The sequence below is a fragment of the Neodiprion pinetum genome, chromosome 3 (genome assembly GCF_021155775.2).
Source record: "Neodiprion pinetum isolate iyNeoPine1 chromosome 3, iyNeoPine1.2, whole genome shotgun sequence".
Lineage (NCBI taxonomy): Eukaryota > Metazoa > Arthropoda > Insecta > Hymenoptera > Diprionidae > Neodiprion > Neodiprion pinetum.
Genome location: NC_060234.1, coordinates 34,923,210 through 34,938,298, shown reverse-complemented (window position 1 = coordinate 34,938,298; position 15,089 = coordinate 34,923,210). Strand labels below are relative to the sequence as shown.

Sequence of the window (15,089 nt, the reverse complement as noted above, 5' to 3'; positions counted from 1 at the left end):
TACTGGCAAATGAATGAATAGAAATTTTTTCAACGGTGAATGCTAATATTTATTTATCATTGAATCGGTATTATTAAAATCACGCAGAGTTAAGCATTTCGTTTTTCCCATTCCTCTGGTGTGAGGGTCTTCTGCGAAAAAGCATGTATTTCTTTTAACTCTTCTTCCAAGACTGAATTGACAAGTCTGAAAGTAAATGGAATCCATATGAACAGTGGTTGTGTTTGACATCTATCTGGATAAAATGAAAATTAAGCCATTCTTAAGGTATATTCCAGAGCCAGAAGTACACCAAAATCTAACTAAAGAATTTCTTAAAGAATATTGAGTAGGGATAGTCATGGTCAGATAGTTACTTTACCTGTGTCTTTGTAAGAGAGGCTTGCCTACGAATGCATTTGAGACAACTAGCACAGCAAACTTTCCCCCACAACCATCAGACTCGTCCACAACTTCCTGTTGAATAAAAAAGCGATTGATTCGAAAAAAGAAATTTTATTTTGGAACGCAATATGGAATTTCCTTCTCTAAGCCAATTAGTAAATTGTAATAATAACATAGTATACTTTGGGAACATTTTCCAGGATGTGGATGATATCAGCAAAGCCATGTCAAAGAACCTGTAAAAATGCAATTAGATGTTCTTACATGCCGAATCAAAAGTTTTATGCCTGATATTTTTATATCGTTTCTACATTTCGTTTGTACATTGCTCTACTAACACAACGTCATGGTAGCAGAGTAGTGTCAAAAAGTACAGAAGCAACAAATATTTTGGGAAGTACATTTAGACAGGAATTAGGTGCTCCTTCTCAAGTTCTAATAGAGTACTACACAAAGAACTGTTCGGTCATCTTTAATTATTGATAATAATAATAATAGTATTAATAATAACAGTTATAACAAAAAGTTTAGTAACAATTATAATCACTTACACCATCCCCCTTACCCGATAGGATATGACTCCATGAGCCATTAGGCTTGTGCAGGGTGATGGAGGGGATGATTAATGACCATTATGCGTTAATTAGCACCTAAAAAGGACCTAATTTTTGGGCTGTTTTCACATTTTATTATTATTTGATCGATTTCTGTGAGTACTCTGTTACTATAACATCCTATTAGCAAAGGAATATGAAAACCAAACTTTTAAATCCGAAAAATTGAGGCCTTATATCTTGAATAAAGCACCCAAGTAGTAACGACGGAGCACCTGATTAAATTACACTTTTGTGATCGGTTGTTCTAACGTGACACTGCTATTATTATCCACATTTATTGTTGACAGTATACAATTATAATAAACACTTATTGTGAATCGTATACCACTATTATAATTAAGCTTAAGTCCCAGAATTTATCAGCAAATCTGGTAGAAGCTGATGGATCTGACTTTCGGTACTGACTAAAAATTCTCTCCCAAGTCCTATTTCTAGTTTTAGCTTGTAGTCTTGTATCCCTGGCTGAATGTTAAAAGAGATCAAAGTTCAGTCAGTTTTACACTTCGGGTGAGATGTCATTTTAGAACTATCAATAGAGCGGAAAATTCGTGTAACCACTTAAAGAAATATTTGAAAGTGGTGGTGGTAAATGGCTATAAGCTAATGGACTAATGATTGATTTATAATATTTTTTAAATTGATTCAACGAGCTGTGCAATTAATTTCAGACAAGAAATCAGTATTGCTTATGCGTTCAAAATTAATACATGTATTACGACCGTCACCACAAATATACTATCGGCAATATGCGCGTGATTACCAACTTCCAATTAGGAAATCAGCCTTTCTAATGACATTAAACTCGGGCAAAACAACTAAACGCAACAAGTGGAAATCACCATACCTATTTTATATTTTTAACATTATGATTATAACTAGTATGGGAAATTTATGTCTGTATTAATGCAGAAATAAAAAGAGTGAACCCACAAAACATATGAAGTCATTAGGATCCATTAATATAAACTCGATGAGCAATTAGTTTGACCAACAACAGGTGGCCAGTTTATTAATAAATAATCATTGATCTTTTCAAAATACAGTCTTATTGGTAATCCGATGTATAATTAAGTGATATAACTAATAACTAGATTCTTCTTGTTTGCGCATTAACACATTGAATTGACAGTTTTATGAAGATTTTATTAAAGGCCAGTCACACAACCCCAAGGGCATAGTGAAATCGATTTTTATGGTTATTCACTTTTACTTCAAAATCATCTGTCTAAGACTGTATTTTCTTCATAAGTACCAAGTGTATGTTTTCCCTTAAGTTACCATTGATGATGTATTACATAGACTTAATTTTATTATTACTAGTATCCGAAGTAAATTGTTTGAAGTGAAAGTAAATGAAGAATAAAAAGAAATGTTCAAATGAGTATAAAGATATCAAAACTGGGAACAAATCGGGGTATCTTTTAGGTGGTTTTAGGCAAAACATCCCTAGTGTTAAAAATAACATTCCCACCATGGAAGCATAAAATAATCGAATTGCAAGTCGATTCCAGTTAACATTTTTAAATGGATCTTCTTCAAAAGAGTCTAGCTTTGAGCTTTCCTTTTTTGATCGAGTTTTTCGCAAAGATCCACTGGCCTTCGACAAATCATTCTTCATTTCAGAAGTGCGTTCAGATTTTTCATTGGGAAGACAAAAGATATTAGAGAACATCCAACAAAAAGAAAGTATGTAAAAGGTAGTAATAGCAACATAAGCTACAAGTAACTGATCCTTAGCATACAAGGGTAACATACTAAAATTGGAAATAATTGAAAACCAAAAGCACCCAAGAGGATCTTCATGGGTATAAAGCAACACTGGAACACCAACCAGAAGTATACTTTTCTCATGCACTTGGTAAGAAAATAAGAAAAATGCTAGGGATGTATTTATTAGTGACAATATGAACTTTTCATTGGTCGGTTTTCGGAAGAGATCTAAATTCGATGGTAAAACTGATACAAGGGTTGCTACAAGGCAAATTTTAGCTAATGTCAGATTAGAGAATGTGTCACGTAATTTGTATAATACGTTTACCGTACACCAAAAGTTTGCAACTTTATCCTCAAATAGACCTCTAGCAAGCGGAAATAATCTGTCGATTACATTGAAGAATACTTCAATACTTAATAGGAATGGACTCCAAATTACTGCAAATGTTATCAATACAACCAGAGCAACAAACACCAGCTTTCGGAATTGAATAGTTAGCGATTGTTTTTTATAGACTATATTACTACTCAAGATGTAGATGAAGAACGGCAGGGAATGGTACAATTCCATCTGCTTATAGTTCAGTGCTAATGTGAAGAAGCATGAGCCGACAAGTAATTTTCGTTGTAAAATTGCTGTGACAGCAGCGACAAATAATCCTAAAGATACACAATTGTACTGGAAGTGGCCATGATCAATGAGTATCAATCCAGGATAAATCAAAATAGTTATTAGAATGAAATCGCGTTTTTTAAGGGCAAAAATGTTTGAGTCACTGTCGTTCACTTTTTCAGAGGCAGTGATTTGTAATTTTGAAACAAACCAGAACATTGCTGGCATATAAATTAATATATCTGCAATAATCACAGACAGCCTCATGAATAATTTATGACCATCGGATTCAAAGCCTCTTGAGTCTCCAAGTTTCACGTAATCTGGATTTGCTTTGTTGGCAGCGTAGCCCAATAGCAGACTGTGATACGCGGTTAACGGTGGATAATCGAGGCCCCAATATTGTAGATCATTGTTCGATGAATTGGTGTACCATTCTTGGTATGGTAAATTGAATGTTACTTCTTGCCAATGCCTTTGTGCTTCGTAATCGCCAAACATCGGTGGTTTTCCTTGGCCGCTATATGGGTGATATGTGGCACACCACCTTAGCAGTACAGTCACAAGGAAAATAATAACACGACTGTCTTCGCACATTTTCTAAGATCTTGTTCACGATGCTGATACCGACAATTTACAGGATTATCATGTGGTTGTTACTACTGGATAATTTAGAATATTTAATTGATTGTTTTGTCACATGTCCTGAGGCCATACCGTAACCAAACGATGGCAGGTTAAGCCGTAATCGCGACTAACGTGGCAGATGATTCGACGGTCTTACGCACGGGAGAAAGATACACTTACCACGTGTAGGGTATCCAGCTTATCAGACAGTTTATTTTTTATATAATCCGCGGAATATGGCATAGTAGACTTAGAATATACAAGTATTTTCTCTGTTACTTTTTTATACCGGTACGGCGTGACACCAAAAATTACCTACACAGCGGAATAGCGAAAAGCTGCGTTGCTTTTTTCTAACACGTATATGACAACCTCGTGTCACACACTGAAATATAATTATTTGAAGCAGTCACCATACTGGCGTATTGAGCGATTTCACCGATAAAGATGCTACCAGATGCTAACACGGATTCACATGGTCTCAGGCCCACTTGCCGGCCGAGTACTGGTTATTCATTTCGAAATGGGATTCTTTTCGACACGCGCTCGATCTATTCCATAACATTAATATTCGTAATTACCAAATTTCGTTAGTTTTGCTGTATCTATCACCGTTCTCGAGATATTCGCGATTTAAGGTTTGAAAATTAAGATTAAAATCGAAATAAAAATGAGGATCCACGGAAGTTCTCATAATGGCCTAATTACCTGTTCGATGTAATTTCCCCTCTAGGAAACCTCCCGAATTTCGTTAGTTTTGCCGTATCTATCACAGTTTTCGAGGTATTCGCGATTTTAGATCAAAAAACACGGAGGTCATCGGAGGCGGTTGGCAGTGGACGCGGTTACGCGTCTTCTCACGGGCTGATCGACATTTCTAAGTCGCAATTGATAAGTAGTCTTACGTACTCACCTTCTACCGACTCAATCTTAAGCTTCCGTTGGGTAGAGACGATAGGGCAGAACCCTCCTACGCTCCAAGGCCCACCGTCGTTACTTTGTGACAACCACGTAGCGCCCAATCGATTTTCAGGACAAGGTATCTCAATTTGGGAACACATTCCAAGCGTTAAAAAAAGCGAGGTTTACCAGTGGGAATACGGGTACTTTACAAAGTTTTGTTGAAATTAACAATTGATGTTTGACCGTAAAGGACATACTTATGTTGCACCGTGCACGCTACTTTAGTAAGCCTAAGCATCGTTGAAATCCTGAAGTATTGTGATTAAACGATTCGAAAGATGAGTGAAAATGACAGTTTAACGTGCGATAATTGGTAAGATACATTTGACGCTGTTCAAAATAATTTTTAATTGTTTAAATATGGTTGAAATAGTTCGAGAGAAGTTACGCCTACGGCTAACCTCATTGATGTCAGGCATCTATTTTTAATACTTTAAAAATTAGCTTTTTGTTCCGCGATTGGTATCTAAATTGAAAATTTTTCTTTATATAACTTATTTCTAAATTAACTCAATACCAATGATTTATTGCAGCAAACAGAAAATTGCATCACAGAATTATGTTACACACACAGCGCACTGCAGCAGACACATAGAACTCTGTAATAAATGTGGGGAACCAGTACCCAAACATAATATCGGTGAACATAACAGTCTGGAGCATGCCAATGAGACATGCTCAGGCTGCAAGGCAAGCATCGAGAAAAGACTTCTTGAAAAACATATGCAATCAGAATGCCCGAAACGCTTCATTACCTGTCTTTACTGTGAGTTGGAGTTGCCTTTTAGCGACATGACTGCACACACTGATTATTGCGGCACTCGCACTGAGAAATGTGAAGACTGTGGAGAATATGTGATGTTCAAATACACACAATTGCATTTAGATTCAAACCACAAGTTTTTAAAATTGGAAGATGGTAGGTTGTTATAGAGATCAATCTAAGCTCGATTAATAATTGCTTGGAAGCAAAGTTCAAATGTTGCTGCTACTCTTCTCGTTTCAGAACCCGGACCGAGTGCATCTTGGGAAGTAACTGGAGCTACTGCATCTAGTGCGAGAGCAACTAGTCTCAAGAATGGGGATGCCACATTATTGCCGTGCGAATTCTGTGATGGTATGTTTACACCAAATGAGTTGAGACGACATCAGATATCATGTACGCTTGGCTGGTGCACCACTAATCCTGTACTTAGAAAAATGTCAGTTGTCCGATGTGACATTTGTCACAAGTCGATTGCTTCACGGGATTATGAAGTTCATCGTACCGTATGCGATCAGCGAGATGTTCCTATCCAGGCAGATGTGGTAAACACAAGTGTTATTCCGCGTGACACATGTGATTCAGCTGGTCCTTTTGATGAATATAGAACACACCATACTCAATACTCAGGATATCCATTAAGGTCTTCATTGGCTGATAAGATATTGGCAGCCCAGGCCAGGGGAGAGTCCTGTATTCTATGTGACATATGTAACAAATCACTCGAACTTATAGATTATCAGAGGCATCGCATTAATTGCTTCGGAAATGTACGTGGCAGCCTATTATCTTCCACTCGTTTGTGCCAAATGGATGACTCTACAACAAAGTTGCCCTGTGAATTTTGCGAGGAAAGTTTTAGCCCTCACAGATTGGCTGCACATCAAATTTTATGTTCTCCTGCGGGTCAACAGGCAACAATACCTTGCGAGCTCTGTGGCGAATTGAAATCTCTTGCTGAGGTTCTGCAACATCAAATGTCATGCAAAGTATCAGGTGATCAATAAAGTTACACGAGATCGAAATGAGTAATGCTAATGTAACGCAGTGCTGCAGAAAAAAGAACGGATTTTAGTCTCAGAATGACGCAGGAGATTGAGTTTGTAGAATTTGAGAATATTTTGCTTCATTTTAAACCATTTCTAAAGTTGTAAAATACACATGTTTCCTAAAAATGCTCCAATAATTAACATTACGAGTTTCAACCTCATGAAAGTACTCGATTAATACCATATTATATATCTGTGTATTTCACAGGGAAAAAATCCAAAATTTCACCATTGGCGAATTCAAAAATAGAGAATCTGAAATTTTCAATCTGATAATTTATGTATCGCAGTATGGTTTTTTGTTTTGTGTACTCAGCTATCGAAAAAACTTGTAAACTACGCTTTTGTTACATAAAGTATCATGTACACAATCGAGGCATTAATGCTTTGCTATTCAAGTCGTTGGAAAAAAGAATTTACGCAATGCACTTGGCATCCATTTTCATCAATTGAAGAAAAGCCAGTTAACCCCAACACCTACTCATGTCAGATGCATGGTATAACTCTTCTATTTCTCCTGTTAGTATCCTAGATTAGAGTAAATTAACCCCCACACCATGATAAAATCAAGTTGCAACACATAGTATTTATCAGCTATTTTATAGCTCCATTGATGGAAGTTCTCAACTATAGATTGTATTTTAATTTAACTCATATGAAATATAAAAGTTATAAAACATTCTCTAATACTAGAATAGTCATATACTGGACACCTAATATAGAGTATGGTAAGTGATGCTTTTTAAAACTGATCTCGTATTAGACTTTCTTGCATTTTTTAACATAACGTACACTGTCATTTTTACTTATTATATTTTGCGTTGCAATGAGATTTTATTGTGGTTAGTTTAGAACTAAAATTGCTACTAAGATTCTCTAGATATATGTAATATTTTTTATTCAACTACTTATAATATACTTTTCATCCATCGAAATTATGTATTTATATTATCATGTTTATGAAATATTAAATACTATTGCATGCGCATATTGTGGTCTCTTCTTATTCCTTCTCATATTTGTGTTTGATGTCCTTCCATTGTTTCTGAAAATAACATAGCATTACTACAGGATTTAGCAAACATAAATATGCATTAATTAGTACAAGTGGAAATCTTTACCTTTACTAGATTTGTTAATTAGGTATTTGATGAAAATGAACCATGAATAATTATGATTAAAAATGTCAATAAATGCAACAAAGAATCAATTTTACTGTTGGAAAATTCGATGAATATACATTACGTATTGGTAGCCATGCTACGCTAACCTAACTGCATACCGCCTGATACAATCCAACTGAATAGTCATCAAAAATTAATCATGTATATGACACGAAGAGAGCAGTCTTTTATTAATGTGGACCTGAATAAAACATTGTTGATGCACTGGATACTCACTCCTTTGTTATAAGAGTCAAAAATTTGGTTGGATATGGTGTCAAAAGTACGTTCGAAAACGAACGTGCCAGCAATTATAGCCAGCGCAAATGTTGAACTGCGGCGGCAGATAACATTGTAGACTGTGGACGCAATACCAGCCATTTTGATCTGTCAACAAAATGCAAAAGAATTTGATATTAACTGTTCAAATTGCTTTTAAATAAAATCTCGAAACTGTCGACACCTTACGTAAATCTCTGGCGCAGAACAGACGACAAGTGATCCTAGGGAGATTTGCCTTGGGTTCAACTCGCATGCAAGCATACCAACTATATGGCTAATAATATATCACTAAACAAATTTTGCGTAGATCTACCATTCGCTATAGTTTACTCTTGCAGACACCTCGAGAAATATTTGATCTTCAGATTTGAATTTCAGCAGTCATGTATTGACCTTAGTCTAAAAGATTTCGAACATATTTTCGACTTCTCACAACGTTGCACAAGGTTCAGCCCCCTGACACTCACCACTGATCGTATACTAAAAAATTGTACGCGTTTTATCCCCGTTTTTTAGTTCCTCTACGTGACGCTAGTAGACTTCTGACACACTCACTGCCTCCGCTGACCGCGCGCAAGCTTCTCAGACAACTACTAGCGCTACTAGTGGTGGAGATTGGCGGCAGAATCGACGGACATTTTGCGAACCATTTTTAGCAGCGTCTGTCAGGGAGCTGACAAGGTTGAATGCAGCAATACACTACATATATTCAAGTTCATGGTCCAAGCTGCAGGCAGCAAGACTGCACTTCTAACGAAATTGCGTTGTCTAAGGTTTGACATCCGCTTCCCATCAGTTCAGTCCGAAGTCAGGGTTCCGTGTTGTGTTGTTGTTATTTTCCATTGCGAATGGTGAGGCGAGGGTGTCGTAGTTAGCTGAAAACTGTGCAACAAAAGATACGATTCAGTTGCGATAATGGGTAATCAGGTCATACGGGGTACCATGGGGGGTCATAAGAAAGCAATCACGGTATCATCCACGGGAAATGATGTTACGACGAAGAAAGGTATGTCACGAAGTGCCTCTGGGGCCGACATTGAACACACGTCGCACACGCAATTCGAACCGATTGACAAACTCGCCAAGGCAAGTGCATCCCTTTGCATAATTATTCTCTAGCCATGCAATATGTTGTTGCAACTGGTAACGGAGCTGACGGTACCCTGAATTGCATTCTCCTATTTTTCATTCTTTCAACAACAATTCCTGACACATCAGATCAATGGAGCAGTGTTATGACAGACGTGTCACAACGCATCGTCAGATGTATTTATTAATGTATTTTTATCGCTTTTAAATCGATGCGGAAACAATCGTTGAAGACTTTTTTCTCCGGTTGGTAGATCACGTGAATCGTAAAATATTGATAACGACTTGTGCCTCAACTTTTACACCTTTGATAACATCACGGAGTAAAATTCGATTCCAGTATGATAAAATCTGTATTTTTTTACATCTGCATGTCGTGTCCTACAGAGTTAGGAAGCCGCAACGAAAAATTCTAAATTGTTAAATAATCAACATTTTTTTTTATCTGTTTGAGTTTCTACTCCAGAACTTTATTCTGTTTATATCCAGATTGCTATGTCTCTAATAATCTATAATTTGCTCCGTTTTTAAAGGAAATACTTATACACACATTTTAAAGAAAATTGTGGTAGAGATGTATAGTAAAACCTTGCTTATCGAACCTTCGATTAACCGAAATGCACATTTCACTCGAGCACTCCCAATTATCTGCGGTTTATCCTGGAATAATTAGAAGGACTTCGGATGAAACGGAATAATCCGCCATGTCTATGTGTAAACTAGTCTTGTGTCCGTACTTTCTTTAACACGCATAAACTTGTCAAAGTTTATTATGATTTTTTACAATAGTGAGTTGTAAACGCAACAGTTCCATTTCTGGAGTTAAAGGGAAATTGTCATGATGACTTAGGTTGAGATTTAGGTATTATCTGAAATTTAAGGTGTCACCCCGATAGATTATCATGGCAACGTATATATTTCCAAATATCCAAGTCCACGTATGTCAAAAGCAAAAAAGAACTTAACAGCCCCATTCTATGCACAATTCCGAACAAAAACACTCGCATCCATATAAACAAAAGAATACAAACAAAAGAGATGACATGGATTCTATGAATTTACTATTGCTTACTTCGTAGAACCAGTGCCATTTCTTTATTTCTGGCTCAAATAAAAATATATTGGGGTGTTTTTGTTCAGAATCGTGCATAGAGTAGAGCTATTAAACCCTTGTTTGCGTTTGAGATAGGTGAACTTTGACATTTGGAGATATTTATGTCAACGTCGAAATCGACCAGGGCACGCCTCTAACTTATCGCATATATAGCCAAATTCGACATGAAAAATTGACGAGCAAGGAAGGTTTTTTTTCCAAATTTCTGTCTTTGTATTGTAGGAGTCACGCTTCCTTCATCTGACACGATTTTCACTATACATAGTAAATATTTGAAAATCACATAACCAACCACTGGTGCGACTGAAAATTTACAAATTCTCAAGTCACAGTCTCAAGTACAAATAGTTAGGAACTGCGGAAGTAATTTGAAATTTGGTATTCAACAGTTTCTTACAGACTATTCGACTAGACTTGTTATCAAAGTTTTATCAGCTCCCAGCCCTGCTTAGAGCATATATTTAAAGTGTCAGAAATATTATCACAGCTAGATTTCATGTCACATATCATCGATATGAATTTATAGTTTGATCAATGTTAAAATTAATTTATTTGTAACTTTTTAGATCCTAACAGAACGATCACAACAAGAGGAATCTGTAAATGGAGTTACCGAGAATGTATTTAAACGGTATATGTTTCCGCAGTATCCCAAGCTTGCGGAGAAGTTGTTCTTGTTTTTACATCGTCAGTCAAAAGCAACAACTTCCCATCTTGGAACTTCGGCATTCAGACAGCAGATTGAAAGGTTTCTTTCGATCATGCATGACCAAACGATATTGGAAAATTATGTCAAGATGTATGCCAGGGAAGGCATAGACGTAGTCCCTGAAGGCTTAGACGACTTACTAATGGTTACTTATCAATTAGCTTTGGACAGCTCAAGTGGCGGACCACAGCGCTGCCCACACATTCATCGTACAATCGAATCTGTTACCAAATCCTGTGTTAGTAAACCCACCTTTTTCATTGTATGATAAATATCTACTGGCAGTAGTTAAAATTAACTTGAGGTAACAATATCTGTCGTTGTCTATACATGAAATAATAGAATAAAAATTAAACTACAGTTTAAATTTTAAATTATTTCATCTAGCTAATGTGTTATTCAATTGCGAAAAACATTTACAAAGTTTATTTCAAAGTGAAACTTGTTTTATAACTGTTATGTCATCCACACATTTGTCATCATGACTTGTAATCAAATTTGTTATATTCTGTTGATTGTAATTCAATCAAGACTGTAAAGAAATTTATTCCAGTTTCACGGCAAAGAAGTCCTATCTGTGAGCTATGTGAGCAATTGGTTATGGCAAAATTGCCCACGGTTGTTTAACGGCCTACATCGTTATATTGTCCACGCTTTTACAACGGCATATCGAAATGGTGCAGCCTTACTTTCTGAAGTTCAGTCACGACCACAATTAGCACCAGCTACACCAGTTCTAGAGCAATCTGCACCTCTCGATGGATCAAAACCTCTGCTTCCTTTAAGCCATGTCTGGCTACTTTCTGGAAGTCTTCCACTCTGTTACACACAGGTAAATATGTAAAAAACACACAGTTTTACCGTCGCTGTTGTACCAGAACCATAAATTTGGTATGATGGCCAAAGAATATTGCCTATTCTATACTAGTTGATGCCACATGTTTGATGAAAGTTGTAATGTGCAAGGTAATAGATCATTTTTGTGAAACTATTTCGAAACACTGTTACTCAATGAGCAACAGATCAGTTCTTACTTGTTGAGTGCTTTTGTGTGAGACATTACAAGTTTATAATGCTGGCAGATTTTTCAATGTAAAGAATATTTTGATTTCAACACAATAGGTTCAGTACTCTTATTACGTAATGAGGGGTCATGTTTATGTACGTAGGCTGAGATTTCTCCTACGGAAGGTACTCAAGCACTGATAGCAAAAATGGCTGGACCAACGTACCCCAGTCATTGGACTCTTCTTTATAACAGTGGGCAACACGGATCTGGTGCGAACAGATTCATACACCATGTCCTGGGATATAAGGGTCCTACTTTATTGTTCCTTAGGGGTGTGAGTCCTGAGGAAGGAGGCGATCGCCCAACATACTGTATATGTTCGGCCGTTGAATGGCGTGAATCTCACCTCTATTGGGGTGATGAAGATTCCATGGTTATAGAGCTTTCACCCACATTTAGAATCGTGGAAAGAGGAACCAAGCTAGTTTATCTAAACACAATGATCCGTGGCTATCCGCAAGGTGTCCGAGCCGGCAGTGATCCACGAAATCCTTGCGTTGATTTGGACAAATCGTTCCAGTGCCTTAAACTTAACGGTGTACCTTATCGTCTTGATAGCTTGGAAGCTTGGGGTTGTGGAGATCGGAAATCCAGGTAAGGTACACTTTGATTCTTCATCGATTTTCAATTTGGTCCATAGGTCTGTTATTGGACTGACCCAGCTATTGATGAACTCTGTTCGTGGTTGCTTACGCTGAAAACTGTAATGCCATAAATTTCCATACTTTCGTTTCATTTTTAATATTATGTCAAGTATTCGTACTAATACTTATTCACTTTTCAGAGAGTTACAGCTAGAGATTAAAAAGTGGCAAGTCAAAGAAGCTGAGAAACAGAGGGTGGTCAAGCTAAGTACGACTGATTGGTTGGATCACCCGGACCGCTACCTTCTTGAACTGGGTGGACGAACATCTTACAATAACGCGGGTAGCTAGACAGATTAACATCGGTGCTCCTGTAGTTCTGTACATATGTACATACTGTTATGATCTTCGTTATTGCCAAAATGATAAAGCAGCCCAGCTAGCTTTTTTTACAGATAATCGATAAAAATGTCCTATCAAGAGAGTGGACATGGGCTAACACTGGAAGCCTAGTACTTACAGCTCAGTGGGGTTTTCTGAGATTCGCACAAAGTACTGATTTCATGCTAGGACCGAGAGTATTTTACTCACATAGCAGAGACTGTGTTAGTACTAGAAAAGTAAGTTGTTCGTTTGTTAAAAAAAAAAAAATTCACCAAAAAGTATTGAATGTTTAAACAATATTCAAAGCATCATGGACTTGACGTTTTTAAAATTGCAAATATTTGTAGCCTTTGAAATTGCTCAACGTATTTATGTGTACCCAAAGCGAGGGATCAAACTGCTGCTACTTACTTATTGTTGTGAGGCGACAGTTTTTACAGGCAAGAAACTTAATTTTTCGAATTATGTCATAGGCCCCATCAATGAATGTGCCAGCATTACAAATTCTTTGTTTCTGTTATTTGTTTAATACCATGTAGAATAAGTGACTAAATTCGGCTAATTTTAATGGTTTTTCAATGAAATCTATTCACTTTAATATTGTATCTAAATATTTGCAGTTTAATTTATAGGTATATTGAAAGAATTCGTGGATGCCGCGCCTAGGCCTATGTCCATAATCTTACTCAAGCATCAGTATAAGTCTTAGGTTTTATTCTAATTATTAATGTGTAATTATTAACGAACACAACGGCCTTATTACTTGTCTCTTGAGTATCTCAATTAGTGGTACTCAAATACGATATGTAATTATATGATGAAGTTATCGATTATTATCGATAATGTACTTAACGACCGGGTATTGGACATTCCCCCGCAGGAGTGAGCCTATTTGCTCTCCTTTGTAAAGTAATATCTTTTAAATAATGTACGTTGACCTGTTACAGCGGTTCTTAATTATTGAAACATGTACTTAATACGAAGTGTACAAGATTATTAAACTAATATTACTTTTAAAATGATACGTTTTAGATTAACTACAGGCTCGTGTAATTTTAACTAAGAAATTCTTTGAATCACTTTACTTTTGTAGCTATATAATCCTATTCAGCATGATAATCGAAGAATTTGAATCATCATTTGCAAACTTTTAATGTTTAAAAAACAACATAGGATCGGATCATATAGATTTTCTTTCGCACGTTTATGATCTGCAGCTTGTATGCATGAATTTTTTGTGCAACGTCGAGAATACAGATTTGAACGAAAAAAGAATACGGTTCTTCGTATAACATTGATAAAATTTGTAAAGCGAATTTTTTCAGTAGAGTTCGGCGGTAAATGTCTCATGAACGTCCTCAAAGTGTGAAGAGTGCAGGTATTTGAAAATTCATACCTTCCCATCACCATATAATAGTGAGATTAATTTTTTTAAGCTTTGACTGCAGAATGATAATTGCCGTGAAAAATCCAATTCGGAGACTTAGTATTATGCAAGTTGCATGTATGTGAAATAAATTGTTGAGGTACCATCAAAGTACACCGCTACAAGATATACTTATGTATGAAAGACGTGAGTCGAAGCCTTCCTGGACCTTATCTACTGATGCGTAATCAGCGTAACGAATAATTACTGTGTAACAGGTTGCGCGTATTAATAAATGCACAATGCATGTGCTTGAATTGATTTGTATTTGTAAATTAATCACGCGATCAAGTTAGTAATAAAAAATGTGAAAAACCCAAGCAATATTGTCAAAAAAATTGTTTCTCATAATGTTACGCGATACTGGCTCACGCATGACCACGCATTATCCACACGCAACTCCTATTTATAGCCGTTAGTCGTGGTCGAGTTAGTCAATGGGTATTTTTAAAATAAGCGCGCTTTTCCCCCCGTGTTGGCCGCATTCGACGCGGGGCACGCGCAGAACGGGCCGAGTGATTCCGAGTAACCAAAGTGGGA

At 36.6% G+C, this 15,089-nt stretch overlaps 4 protein-coding genes across 4 annotated transcripts; 2 read left to right on the top strand and 2 right to left on the bottom strand.

The window, feature by feature from the left end:
* Positions 1–24: 24 nt before the first annotated feature.
* LOC124214952 (bolA-like protein 2) lies at positions 25–4,506 on the bottom strand. Its single transcript, XM_046617747.2, has 3 exons — positions 4,135–4,506; positions 362–456; positions 25–186 (listed from the first exon to the last, which is right to left on the bottom strand). Exons 1-3 carry the CDS (start codon positions 4,195–4,197, stop codon positions 90–92), a joined length of 255 nt encoding a protein of 84 aa, XP_046473703.1. The 5' UTR covers positions 4,198–4,506; the 3' UTR covers positions 25–89.
* A 222-nt stretch (positions 4,507–4,728) lies between these two features.
* On the top strand, positions 4,729–7,041 carry LOC124214948 (XIAP-associated factor 1-like). The gene is made up of 3 exons (XM_046617742.2): positions 4,729–5,230; positions 5,451–5,836; positions 5,924–7,041. The coding sequence occupies exons 1-3, from the start codon at positions 5,196–5,198 to the stop codon at positions 6,685–6,687; spliced, it is 1,185 nt and encodes a 394-aa protein (XP_046473698.1). The 5' UTR covers positions 4,729–5,195; the 3' UTR covers positions 6,688–7,041.
* A 560-nt stretch (positions 7,042–7,601) lies between these two features.
* Positions 7,602–8,604, bottom strand: ox (ubiquinol-cytochrome C reductase complex subunit oxen). Its single transcript, XM_046617745.2, has 3 exons — positions 8,361–8,604; positions 8,130–8,279; positions 7,602–7,774 (listed from the first exon to the last, which is right to left on the bottom strand). The coding sequence occupies exons 1-3, from the start codon at positions 8,433–8,435 to the stop codon at positions 7,733–7,735; spliced, it is 267 nt and encodes an 88-aa protein (XP_046473701.1). The 5' UTR covers positions 8,436–8,604; the 3' UTR covers positions 7,602–7,732.
* Positions 8,605–8,933: 329 nt separating this feature from the next.
* On the top strand, positions 8,934–14,810 carry LOC124214947 (uncharacterized). The gene is made up of 6 exons (XM_046617741.2): positions 8,934–9,260; positions 10,944–11,324; positions 11,640–11,918; positions 12,256–12,749; positions 12,940–13,082; positions 13,195–14,810. The coding sequence occupies exons 1-6, from the start codon at positions 9,090–9,092 to the stop codon at positions 13,203–13,205; spliced, it is 1,479 nt and encodes a 492-aa protein (XP_046473697.1). The 5' UTR covers positions 8,934–9,089; the 3' UTR covers positions 13,206–14,810.
* The last annotated feature ends 279 nt before the right edge of the window (positions 14,811–15,089 follow it).